At 44.3% G+C, this 13,047-nt stretch overlaps 1 protein-coding gene across 1 annotated transcript in view; it reads left to right on the top strand.

Moving 5' to 3' along the window:
• The first annotated feature begins 6,139 nt into the window (after positions 1-6,139).
• The window catches only part of tpte (transmembrane phosphatase with tensin homology), a 43,262-nt gene continuing 36,354 nt past the window's right edge, over positions 6,140-13,047 (top strand). Inside the window, 5 exon segments of the mRNA XM_070439231.1 lie at positions 6,140-6,244; positions 7,348-7,438; positions 8,813-8,893; positions 9,659-9,706; positions 10,147-10,308. Coding sequence (XP_070295332.1) covers positions 7,389-7,438; positions 8,813-8,893; positions 9,659-9,706; positions 10,147-10,308 — 341 coding nt within the window. The 5' untranslated portion in view covers positions 6,140-6,244; positions 7,348-7,388.

The raw sequence follows: 13,047 nt of genomic DNA, 5'->3' as shown, positions 1-13,047 counted from the left end.
TTCCTCTGCTGTGAGCTTCATGTGTCAACTACACCATGAAACTGGAAAGACAGTGTTTTTTTAAACGTTCAATATATTTACAAAGAACTGGACAAAAGATGGTAAAACAACCAGTAGATTGTAACTTTACATAAAGTCAAGTTGAGGGGCTGTAGCTCTTAAATGTTGCTCTTGTGGTCGTGGAAGAATGGTTCTGATTTTAGATTTGAATGGCAGAAGAAGGAAAAGTTGTGGAAGAGTTTCACACTTCAGTGTTTGTCTTGTTGGGAAAGTGGTCAAAATGGCCGTTTCAAAAAGTCTGGAAGAAAAGCAGTTGGTTCGGTTCTTCAAAACGGGTGTCATTCTTGATCGGTAAAAGTTATTCTTGTTCTGATTTTGAGATTTTCAGTAGCAGAGAAGGAGAGGAGGATTTCATACCCTCCAACACCTCTAACCTGGATTTCATACCCTCCAACACGTTGGGAAAGTGGACCAAGCTGATTTGTGTCAAAAGCCACAAAAGCCTGAAAAGTTGACACTCAACCTGCCAGTTGACACTCGTTTTAAATAAAAGGTGAAATAAATAAATACATTTTGTAACAGTTGACAATAGCCACAGAAAGAGTGGAGTCCCTCTCAATATTAGGCTGCATTACATTGAATGGAAAACCAAAATAATCTAATATTTGTATATAACATAAAGCTTATTTAAACATGAAAAAGATGGATATAGCAGCCTACCTTAATTTCACCAGTGTTCCGTCCGTTGTGAGTCGAGGAAGGTCTGTGGTCTGGGTGCAGTGTATTTCCAATATCATGCCTGTTTTATCAGTGTGATCCAGTCAACCCGGCTCTGCATCGTTCCCTGAAATCCCAGATCAGTTTGTCTTGTTCCCCCCCTGGTGGTCAAAGTAGGGAGTTGGCATGGATAAACTGATCCTGGATCTGTGCCTCTGATCCATCAGTTTTGTCTTGTTCCCCCCCTGGTGGTCAAGGTAGGGAGTTGGCATGGATAAACTGATCCTGGATCTGTACCTCTGATCCATCAGTTTGTCTTGTTCCCCCCCTGGTGGTCAAGGTAGGGAGTTGGTAGGGATAAGCTGATCCTGGATCTGTGCCTCTGATCCATCAGTTTGTCTTGTTCCCCCCCTGGTGGTCAAGGTAGGGAGTTGGCATGGATAAGCTGATCCTGATCCTTATTTGACCAAGGCCCATAGTGCACTACATTTGACCAAGGCCCATAGTGCACTACATTTGACCAGGGCCCATAGTGCACTACATTTGACCAGGGCCCATAGTGCACTACATTTGACCAAGGCCACAGTGCACTACATTTGAGACAGAGGCCATAGTGCACTACATTTTGAACCAAGGCCCATAGTGCACACATTGACCAAGGCCTACAGTGCCTACATTTGACCAAGGCCCAACAGTGCACTACATTTGACCAGCCCATGAGTGCACTACATTTGACCAGGGCCCATAGTGCACACATTTGACAAGGCCCATAGTGCACTACATTTGACCAAGGCCATAGTGCACTAACATTTGACCAAGGCCCATAGTGCACTATCATTTGACCAAGGGCCCATAGTGCACTACTTTTGACCAGGCCCATAGTGCACTACATTGACCAGGCCCATAGTGCACTACATTTTGACCAGGGGCCGCCATAGTGCACTACATTTGACCAAGGCCCATAGTGCACTACACAGGGAACAGGGTGCTATTTGGAACCCTTCGGTGTTTGGTGCACCATTCTTTGCCTACCCCGCTCTTCTTGCTGGTCCTGGGGGGGGGGGAAACATCTGCTACATTGTACATCATCAGATTCCTACATCTGAAATAGAATGTTCTTTTTAGATAACGGTCATCGGGTACGTTTTAGGATTCACTTAAAGTCTAATTTGTTCCTCATGAAGAGTTGGTGCAGTGCAATTAATTCCCTTTGATTCCAGATGTTTCTCAGAAGCTTTACCCTTTGTGAAAGATTGGTGCACAAAATTATTGGCATATTCATTGTATTAAAGTGAATATAAGTTTGTACATGAAGTGGAATAAAACAAGGTCATTGATTTGGACTGACCAGCAGACAGTGCAGTGAGGGGCATAGCCACTAGAATACATGTCTGATAATACAGGACTATTAAACGGCCCAGTGCACTACTTTTCAGGGTGTAATGCAGCACCCTCAGCACGCCAACTTGTTATGGGAAAGGGGGGGACTACAGCAGGAGAGAGGAGCATTGCAGACTGAACTCGGTTCACTCAAAAGCGCTGTAGAATTCAATTTTTAATCCACGTTTCTCCAAACGTCAATTTTTGAAGTTAATAGTTAGGGTTACAGTTTTTTTGCGATCGCTTACACTTCTTGTTGTGGAATTTGGCTCGTTGTTGTGTCAACGTAACACACAAGACAACACTCGGGGATAAACATCTCACTTCTGTCAAAATGAAACTCTGCAATCAAAATTTAACAATCCTTTTAAAAAAATGTCCCATTTGAATTACTCTTTCAAAGCAGTAACACACGGACGTACTTTATACAGAATACTGACGTCTTTAGTACATTGTATACCTTTTTAATTGTGTTGTGAAAGATTGCTCCCGTACATCTACTCACACCGGGGCGGCAGGTTTCCTAGTGGTTAGAGCGTTGGACTAGTAACCGGAAGATTGAATCCACGAGCTGACAAGGTCAAAATCTGTCGTTCTGCCCCTGAACAAGGCAGTTAACCCACTGTTCCTAGGCCGTCATTGAAAATAAGAATTTGTTCTTAACTGATTTGCCTAGTTAAAATAAGGTAAAATTAATAAACACAAAAGTAGAAAGCTTAAGTTTTTACAACAAAAACAAAGTAATTACAGTACTCAATACATTACTGTAAACTCACAGAAACAAAAGTAATGACAGTGCAATGGTAAACAAAACAAAAATATTGTAAGGGGGGGGGGTGGATGGTTTATGGATCCCACCTTCTGTTAGGGTCTGGCCACATCACAAGCCATGTCATCCCTGGCTAGGCAACGGGGAAAATGTCACCTTGCCACAAGCCATGTCATCCCTGGCTAGGCAACGGGGAAAATGTCACCTTGCACAACCATGTCATCCCTGGTAGGCAACGGGGAAAATGTCACCTTGCCACAACCATGTCATCCCTGGCTAGGCAACGGGGAAAAATGTCACCTTGCCACAACCATGTCTCCCGCTTAGGCAACGGGGAAAATGTCACCTTGCCACAAGCCCATGTCATCCCTGGCTAGGCAACGGGGAAAATGTCACCTTGCCACAAGCCATGTCATCCCTGGCTAGGCAACGGGGAAAATGTCACCTTGCGTACCGTGTCCAACCCTGGACTGACCCCCACCTCAATGTCTCCGCCTCTTCCATTGCTTGCAGGCGGGCATGTGATTGGCTGTCATATTCACTTTCCAACGGCAAGCTGAAAATAATTCCTCAATCGGATTGAGAAATGGGGAGTAAAGGAGGGCAAGTATACAACTGTGACGTTGTCGTGGTCGGTGAACCAGTCCCTGACCAGAGCAGCCCGGTGGAAACTAACATTATCCCAGATGACAACAAACCTGGGCTGCTCTGGTCCGTCCTCTACGACTGTGACGTTATCGTGGTTGGCGAACCGGTCCCTGACCAGAGCAGCCCGGTGGAAACTAACATTATCCCAGATGACAACAAACCCGGGCTGCTCTGGTCCGTCCTGTACAACAGCATTACGTAGTGCATCCAGACATATGATTATGTGTTGCAGTATTGTAGGGACCCAGGGTGGCGTGGTGATGGAGAACTCCTTGCAGACTAATGGCGGAACGCACATAAGGGGATATTCCCCCCGCCGGCGCTGCCCAGGGACATTCACAACGGCTCTTTGTCCTGTAACATGTTCTTCCCCCTACGCCTGGTTTTTAGATTGAATCCAGATTCATCAATGAAAATGAACTCGTGCAGCTGCATCAAAGTCCAGGACTCTCTGTAAACAGGAAATACATACGTACCATGAATACGGTGTAACTCCAAAACACAGGACTACAATGTCTACATGTTCACACAAGGGTGAGGGGGTGGGTTGGGTCAGACACATTCAGTCAAAACTAAAAGCTAAAGGCAAGGCAGGAGCCCCCACAGACACCACCCCCCCCCCCCCCTCCCCCCCTCAATGCAGTGCCAATAGGACACAATCTACTGCCATTACAGTGTAGTACAGTGACACTTACTTGTACATAGTCAAAGACCTTCGCTATGACTAAATGGAACCCTGTACAGCTGCTTCATCGTAAGTCGGCGTTGACCCAAGATGGCGGAAGAGTGTCGACGTACTGACGCGGTTGATTATTATGGGATGTTCTGTGATCTACGATGGCGGATGGTGTGGTTGCCAACACTAGATTGACAACGGCCAGTTCCTGTTCCCGGGTGAACGGACGTTGTCTTCCACCCTCAGGAGGTCGTCTGGCAGCTCTGTAGAAAATGCAAGAATAGGATGTCATTGGTTAGTTATTTTTTTAACGTACTGTACTGTCATATTGTACACAGTAACTGTATTACATGTACGTCACAGCACTATCCCTGTTTTGTTCACTGAGGAGAGTAGACCTAATATTGTAGGACTACATTGTATTGTACTGTGATGCAGAACGATGTACAACAGTTACATAGGTACAGTCTAGTGTAGAACGTTGTAACACATACCTGTTCTCCAGTCTAGATGTCCGTATTCTGGATGCTACATCGTAGTGACTCAGGTCGGGCTGGACTCAGGTTGGGCTGGACTCAGGTTGGGCTGGACTCTCTGCCTTCCTCATCGTCAGGCCATGATTTATATGACATGGTCCACCAAAGTGGCCCTAATGTCACCTAAAATATGTCTCCGTCTATTGCCTGGGCCCCTTCTTTGTTGTCGTCGTCCTCTTCCTCTCACTGCCTCCATGTTTGCAAAGTTCTACCCAAAGAGGTGATCTTACCTGAGGTATATTTGTAGTGCTGAGGCTCTGACTAATTGGTGTTCAGTTACTGTAGAAGTGTTTTCATGTGTGTGTGTGGGTGTTGCCAATTTCAGGTATGTTTTGCTTTTTGAATAGAAGTGATTGCAAGAGATTTCATTCTTGAACGAAGTGTCTGATGTAAGAAACAGTGTGTAGTGTTTTGCAAAGTGTGTTACAGAATTGCAAACAAAGTGCAAAGCAGAAAATGTGTTTGTACTGTTGGTGCCTTTGTTTAAAGGCACGGTTACAAAAGTTAAGGTTTTGATGATTTTGTCTAAGCAATCGGCAAAAACTGTAAAACGTTAAGTTTAGGCATTCAGTCCGAGTGGTTAAGGTAAGGGTTTGGGTTAAAACATACAAAATTGGTGTCCAGCACTGGGATTGAACAAGTGACCTTCTGATCCAGAGTAATGGGATTACACCCATCCGCCACACCATTGCAAAACGCAAGCTTTCTTGACGATAATAGCGCCGATTTTTGCCCTAGTGTCTGGTTTTTGAAGGCATTTCTCGACGTCCTCAGAATATGGTTTAGACGTCCAATTTCGAAGTCACTCTTGAGCGATCTGCCTGTCAGGAAGTTGAAAACCGCTACGTTTGCAGAGTGGCGGAGGAATAGGAGGATGGAAGGAAAAAATACCTCCGTGAACCTTTGAACCGTCTTCTCGAACTAGTCACGAGACTCTCTTGAACCGTCTTATTGAACTAGTCACAAGACTCGTATACTTCCTAATCGGAATTGGCTATCACACATACCGATGCAGACGACCCGGTTCACTATGGGATCGCGATAAAGTGATTCGTCTTGATAAAGAAAATAAAACGAACGGAAAACAAGGGAAGGGGGGAGAGGAGCACCACAGTACTCTTCTATGCTGCTAAAAGAGAGTCGTTTAGGTTTGTATCATTGTAGCCACAACTTTCCAGATTATGTGTGGTTAACCTTTAATCCATTCTTCCAAAAATACAGCAACAAGTCAATATGCTCAAGTGTAGACTTTGTTTTTGGAATGTTTGTTTCGGTCGGGCGACAAGTTCTGCAGAGCTCCTGTTTATTTTGTGCAGTGCTTTCTGCCGGACCGTGTGCGGGTGTCGGCTACAGTGGATGGTTTCCCAGAAGCATCGTAATACGGCTCTGTTCATCCACAGAACCTTCGCCGGAGCGTCGTTTAAATCTCCCGAGCTGTTTCTCTAAAACCGTCTTTACTAAAGTTGTACATGAGAACGCTCGTTATTTTACCGACTGCTTCAGACCACACGGAGAACGGTGCGTCGTAAGATACGTTTTTTTCTTTCTTCCCTATACCGCGTCAAATTATACACAGAAGATCTAGGCTAAACATAGAATCAATATGTTTATCTGTCTTTCTGTGACCTCTGATAACTCAGTTGTGAAGTTGACTACAAATAGTTACTACGTCTTTACAATTGTTACAAACAAGCGAACGATAAAAACATTTTTTTTAAATGAGAACCGAGAGGACTGCATTGCAAGATAAATAGCCTATACTGTGTAATTCAAAAATATAGAAGTCAATTTCATGTTAATTAAATTGAGCTGTATTTTGTTAATTATAGGCCACAGTCAACATGTGCGCAATGATGTGACTAGACTTGATTTAATGTATTTATTATAGGGTAAGAATTAAGCCGTATATCAATATTTGCATCCATAGGTGGTAATATCTTGCTAGAAGTTGATCCGTCGTCAGTATTGTGGAATAATTGTAATGTTAAAAGTAAGAGTTGAATGGAGAAAGCTGAACCAGAGAGCAGCTCTACCTTTTTCCGATCCTATCAGTATCGACGGTTCACTCACCGTGGTGTTTCGGGAAACGCATGTTACACCTTCGGCGGTTGTAGGAAAGATGTTAAAACACCCGTAAACCGATGTTAAAACACCCGCAAACCTATGTTACATCGGGAAAGCAGTGCCTGTGCTCTTGTGTAGTATTATTCATTGTCCAAACATTGTAACCAGCAGATATGGGCTAAATGTCACACTATTCCCTACATAGTGCACTACGTTTGACCAGAGCTCTATGGGCACTTTTCGAAAGTTGTGTCCTATGTAGGGAATAGGGTGCCATTTGGTACTCAAAAGTGTTTGACAGAAACATGTCACCAAAGCCATCTGGGAAAACTTAAATCTCTGTGTTTTCAGGGGCGGACTGGTCTTCTGACATTTTGGGCAAATGACTGATGGGCTGGTCCATTTTTAGCCCAGTGGGCCTGTCTAACTAGTTGTTTTTGTTGCTACAAATTATCATTACTTAGGTAATAATGGTGGGCCGGTGTGTTAGAAATGTCTAGGCCGAATTCTGTTCCCAGTCCGCCCCTGCATGTGTTGATATATGTTCTCTATAACAGGAACAGGAAAGAGAGAATAAGAGGCCAACTGTAGAACCATCATGTCATCTGTTCATTTCAATCCAGGGTTGGATTCCAAAGAAGTTAATGGGTAAGTTCACACACACACACACACACACACACACACACACACACACTGACTGTCAACCTTTACTGTCTTTTAATGAGTCATCTACAGAAGTAGCTACTGTTAGGAGACATTATTTTACAATGACATGCTGAGCAGTGAAGGACTGTGTCCCAAATGTTACTATGGGTCCTGGTCAAAAGGAGTGCACTATATAGAGAGTAGGGTGCCATAGGGCCCTGGTCTAAAGTAGTGCACTATATAGGGAATAGGGTTCCATAGGGCTCTGGTCTAAACTAGTGCACTATATAGGGAGTAGGGTACCATAGGACTCTGGTCTAAAGTAGTACACTATATAGGGAATAGGGTCCATAGGGCCCTGGTCTAAAGTAGTGCACTATATAGGGAATAGTTCATAGGGCTCTGGTCTAAAGTAGTGCACTATATATAGGGTGCCATAGGCCTGGTCTTAAAGTAGTGCACTATATAGGGAAGGGTTCCATAGGGCTCTGGTCTAAAGTAGTGCACTATATAGGGAATAGGGTTCTATAGGGCTCTGGTTTAAAGTAGTGCACTATATAGGGAATAGGGTTCTATAGGGCTCTGGTCTAAAGTAGTGCACTATATAGGGTTCTATAGGGCTCTGGTCTATAGGGAATAGGGTGCCATTTGGGACAAACTCTAGGGATGGTCAGTTAAGACTACTGTAGTGTTGTAAGTCACTCTGACATTCTGCTGATGTCATCAGCTATTTCCTGGTTTGAAAAAACTGGTCATCCGCTATTTGTCCTTAAGCTCGTCTCCTACCGCACGGAGACAGAGGATCGACAGGACAATATGAATTACTCTGTCACCTCTACTTCAAATCATATCACATTTTATTGGTCACATAACACATATTTAGCGGGTGTTGTGAAATGCTTGTGTTTGTAACTCCAACAGTGCAGTAATACCTAACTAAATGCTTGTGTTCCTAGCTCCAACAGTACAGTAATACATAACTAAATGCTTGTGTTTCTAGCTCCAACAGTGCAGTAATACCTAACTAAATGCTTATGTTCCTAGCTCCAACAGTGCAGTAGCATGTTAAGTGTCTAAACATACTGTACATGGAAACGTAGCTTTAATTGGTGTTGATCTCTTTCTCCATCTTTCCCCATCTTTCCTCTTCTCTCTCTCCTCAATCCTCTATTCTCTCTCTCCTCAATCCTCTATTCTCTCTCTCTCTCTCTCTCTCGCTCTTCTCTTTCTCACTCCCACCCACCTCTGTCTCTCTCCTCTGTCTCTCTCCTCTGTCTCTCTCCTCTGTCTCTCTCCTCTGTCTCTCTTCCCTCTCTCCTCAATCCTCTCTTCTCTCGCTCTTCTCTTTCTCACTCCCACCCCTCTCCTCTGTCTCAGTAGTGTAGAGAAGCTGGAGGAGGCTAAGGTGGAGATAGACGATGGGAAGGATAAGAGTGCTGAACCGGATACCATGTATCAGTAAGTACACACACACACACACACACACACACACACTGTGCTGAACCTGGTGTACCAGAACCATTCCACCTCAAAAAGCACAACAAAGAGGAAATTGTTTCTGTCGTTAGAAACGGACACAATTAGAATTCCAGAAACATTATTTTGTTGAAATATAATTTGATCTCTGAGAAATATAACTAATTAATTGAACCCAAATTGGCCCTTTATTTTAATTTATAGGATTCATYTCATCTTCAATAAATATCGTACCTAACATCTAATTTGGATTATAATTGCTTTTAACTGTTTTCATTGGCTTCCTCATGTCTTACTCATTGTTAGGAAGAATTATGGTCCAAAACGGATGTTATTTATTGAAGACGATATGAATTAAAATGGCCAATTTGGGTGCAATCAGTACTCGGAGAAATTAAGCTATCAAATTCAATTTCAACAAAATAATTTTTGGCAGGAATGTTTATCTTATGTGTTTCTAACAACAGAAACTATTTCAGAACAATGTGAGCTGGTGTCATGTTGAAATGACGTGGAACGACCCACCAGTAAGTACCGCGGCTCCAATTACGACGCCACACGGCGTCACATCACACGACGACGCCACACGACGCCACACCACGCCACGCCACACCACACCACGCCACGCCACACGTCGCCACACCACACCACACCACGCCACACGTACCTCCAAATCTATAGAAATGCTGTTTCTGATGAAATAAATAAATTGTCAAAATTCGTTTTTCTTTCTTCCTCGTTCTACAGACATATTCGGACGACGATTACGCCTTTTGTCATGTCCTTCGGATTCCGGTAGGCCCCATTACTTGGTGGGAATGATGGTGGTGATGATGATGATGATGATTCTCTCTCTCTGTGTCTCTGTATTCCAGTATGTTTGGTGTGGTACTGATCTCTGTGTCTCTGTATTCCAGTATGTTTGGTGTGGTACTGGTCTCTGTATTCCCGTATGTTTGGTGTGGTACTGATCTCTGTCTCTCTGTATTCCAGTAAGTTTGGTGTGATACTGATCTCTGTCCTCTGTTATCCATATGTTTGGTGTGGTACTGGTCTCTGTCTCTCTGTAATTCAGTATGTTTGGTGTGATAACTGATCTCTGTGTCTCTGTATTCCCAGTATGTTTGGTGTGATACTGGTCTCTGTATTCCAGTATGTTTGGTGTGGTACTGGTCTCTGTGTCTCTGTATTCCAGTATGTTTGGTGTGGTACTGATCTCTGTCTCTGTATTCCAGTATGTTTGGTGTGATACTGATCATAGTGGATATAGTGTTGGTGATAGTAGACCTGTCTCTGATGAAGCGGAGCAGAGATGTGGGGGACGCTCTAGAGACGGTCTCTCTCATCATCTCTCTGTTCTTCCTCACCGACGTACTGCTACGGGTCTATGTAGAGGGGTAAGCGAGAGTGTGTGTGTGTGTGTGTTCTCAGAGTACATGAAGTAAAAGTGAGACTAGGACCGAGAGAGCGCAGGTTGGAGACCCCCCTGAGTGAGGGAGAGCTGTGGACCTCTGCTGTCTATGATGAGCTGTTTAAACAGGAAGTAATGTGCAGGAAATGGTTCCAGGAAGTGGTTTGCCATTTACTGGGCAGTAGGCCTTCTTGGAACACAGTTCTATGATGATTCATCAATGTTAAACTCTTTGAAACAGCTGTGTACAGTGGTGGCCAAAGGTTTTGAGAATGACACGAATATAAATCTTCACAAAGTCTGCTGCCTCAGTTTGTATGATGGCAATTTGCATATACTCCAGAATGTTATGAAGAGTGATCAGATGACTTGCAAAATCCCTCTTTYCCATGCTAATGAACTGAATCCCCCAAAAAACATTTCTACTGCATTTCGGCCCTGTCACAAAAGGACCAGATGACATCATGTCAGTGATTTTTCTCGTTAACACAGGTGTGAGTGTTGACGAGGACAAGGCTGGAGATCACTCTGTCATGCTGATTGAGTTCGAATAACAGACTGGAAGCTTCAAAAGAAGGGTGGTGTTTGGAATCATTGATCTTCCTCTGTCAACCATGGTTACCTGCAAGGAAACACGTGCCGTCATCATTGCTTTGCACAAAAAGGGCTTCACAGGCAAGGTTATTGCTGCCAGTAAGATCGCACCTAAATCAACCATTTGCTACACCTTGGATTATTGCAGTGATTCAGTAGTGGTAAACACTATGTGGTCACCTTGCATTACTGCCACAAATATGTTACATAGCATGCACACACATTGAGGAGATGCTGTCAGTGTTGATCTGTTTACTCTCACTAATACATCTGCTGTAACTTTTGATTTTGTGATGAAGTGGCATTTTTGTTCTTTTGTCAACTTCTCCAGAGATTTGAGTAGTGCCACAGAGAGAGAGTGGGTCCTGGAAGCTAGAGAAACTTGACAATTACTAATTTTTTTGGCTGACAGTGGTTATATGACAGAAAGACAGCCTAGAGTGGAGTAAATTATTAGCTAGTATGTTGTGATAGTCCACAAGAACAGTTGCTACCTTGATCTTCTCACTCTCGACGAGAGCGAAATCGCTTCAGTGCTTGCGAAGTGATTGCATTCACAATGGGGCCCTTTATATCAGGTTGAGAAATCAAAATGAAACGGATGGAGGACAAAAAGAAGCGAGAAACACAGTTGTATCGCGAGTGCAATAATTGGGTGGAATAAAGTATTATTCCTTCAAAGATTATCAAAAATTATATAACAGCTGGTCGAACAATGCGGAACAACAAATAAATAACTCATGATCAGAAAAAGTTGGTTCGAGTTTTGTCGCAGATGCTTATCACGCATAAAGGAGCGAATTAATATTTGCTACTGGGTAGGAAACGTGCATTACCAGCTGTCACTAGACACTATGATGATAAATGGACTGTAGCTAGAGGAGTAGGTGGCTTCTCCTCAGATTGATTTTGCAGCTTCGGAAACCGGCAGGTCTAACAAACGCCAGTTCTGCGAGTTATCCTAGCCAAGATAAATCGGATTTGGGCTTCGGGTGTTTATTTACGGCCGACGTTGACACGCCCGGGGCTGGGCATGTGATGTCGAACTACGCGCCTCACGCACAAGGGAGCCTGCTTTAATGCGCGGCATGGTTTTGGAGGAGGAACGGTTGCTTTGTTGAGTTAAGGTTCGATGCAAGAGGGCTTGGGGCGGGGTTGTGTATGTAGTTACTTAGCCCAAAAACACCTATCATTCCTTAGCAACTGTGGAAGAGGCTGCGAGAGGCTTGAGTCTAAGGTATCTTGCAGCCTTGCAGCATCCTTTTGGGTTATATTTTTGTACTAAAACTACCAGCAGCATTCGTCTTGATATTATGCAAGAAATGGGCTGCATCAGTCAGGATGTGGCCCAGAAGTTAATTTGACAGCATGCCAGGGCGCATTGCAGAGGTCTTGAAAAAAAGAGGGTCAACACTGCAAATATGACTCTTTGCATCAACTTCATATAATTGTCAATAAAAGCCTTTGACACTTATGAAATGCTTGTAATTATACTTCAGTTATTCCCTAGTAACATCTGACAAAAATATCTAAAGACACTGAAGCAGAAAACTTTGTGGAAATACATTTTTGTGTCATTATCAAAACTCAGGCCCCCTTCCAACATTGGGGAACACTTTGTCCTGGGGTTGCAGAGGACACTTTGTCCTGGGGTTGCAGAGGACACTTTGTCCTGGGGTTGCGGAGGACACTTTTGTCCTGGGGTTGCGGAGGACACTTTGTCCTGGGTTGCGGAGGACACTTTGTCCTGGGGGTTGCGGAGGACACTTTGTCCTGGGGTTGCGGAGGACACTTTGTCCTGGGGTTGCGAGGACACTTTGTTCCTGGGGTTGCGGAGGACACTGTCCTGGGGTTGCGGAGGGCAACTCTGTCCTGGGGTTGCGGAGGGCACTTTGTCCTGGGGTTGCGGAGGGCACTTTGTCCTGGGTTTGCGGAGGGCAACTTTTGTCCTGGGGTTGCGGGAGGACACTTTGTCCTGGGGTTGCGGAGGCACTTTTGTCCTGGGGTTGCGGAGGCACTTTGTCCTGGGGTTGCGGGAGGGCACTTTGTCCTGGGGTTGCGGAGGGCACTTTGTCCTGGGGTTGCGGAGGGCACTTTGTCACTGGGGTTTGCGGAGGAGGCACTGTTGCAG

Source organism: Salvelinus sp. IW2-2015, unplaced genomic scaffold (assembly GCF_002910315.2).
Source record: "Salvelinus sp. IW2-2015 unplaced genomic scaffold, ASM291031v2 Un_scaffold1501, whole genome shotgun sequence".
Lineage (NCBI taxonomy): Eukaryota > Metazoa > Chordata > Actinopteri > Salmoniformes > Salmonidae > Salvelinus > Salvelinus sp. IW2-2015.
Note: the sequence above shows the minus strand (reverse complement) of the source record. Positions and strands in the feature narration are given on the sequence as shown.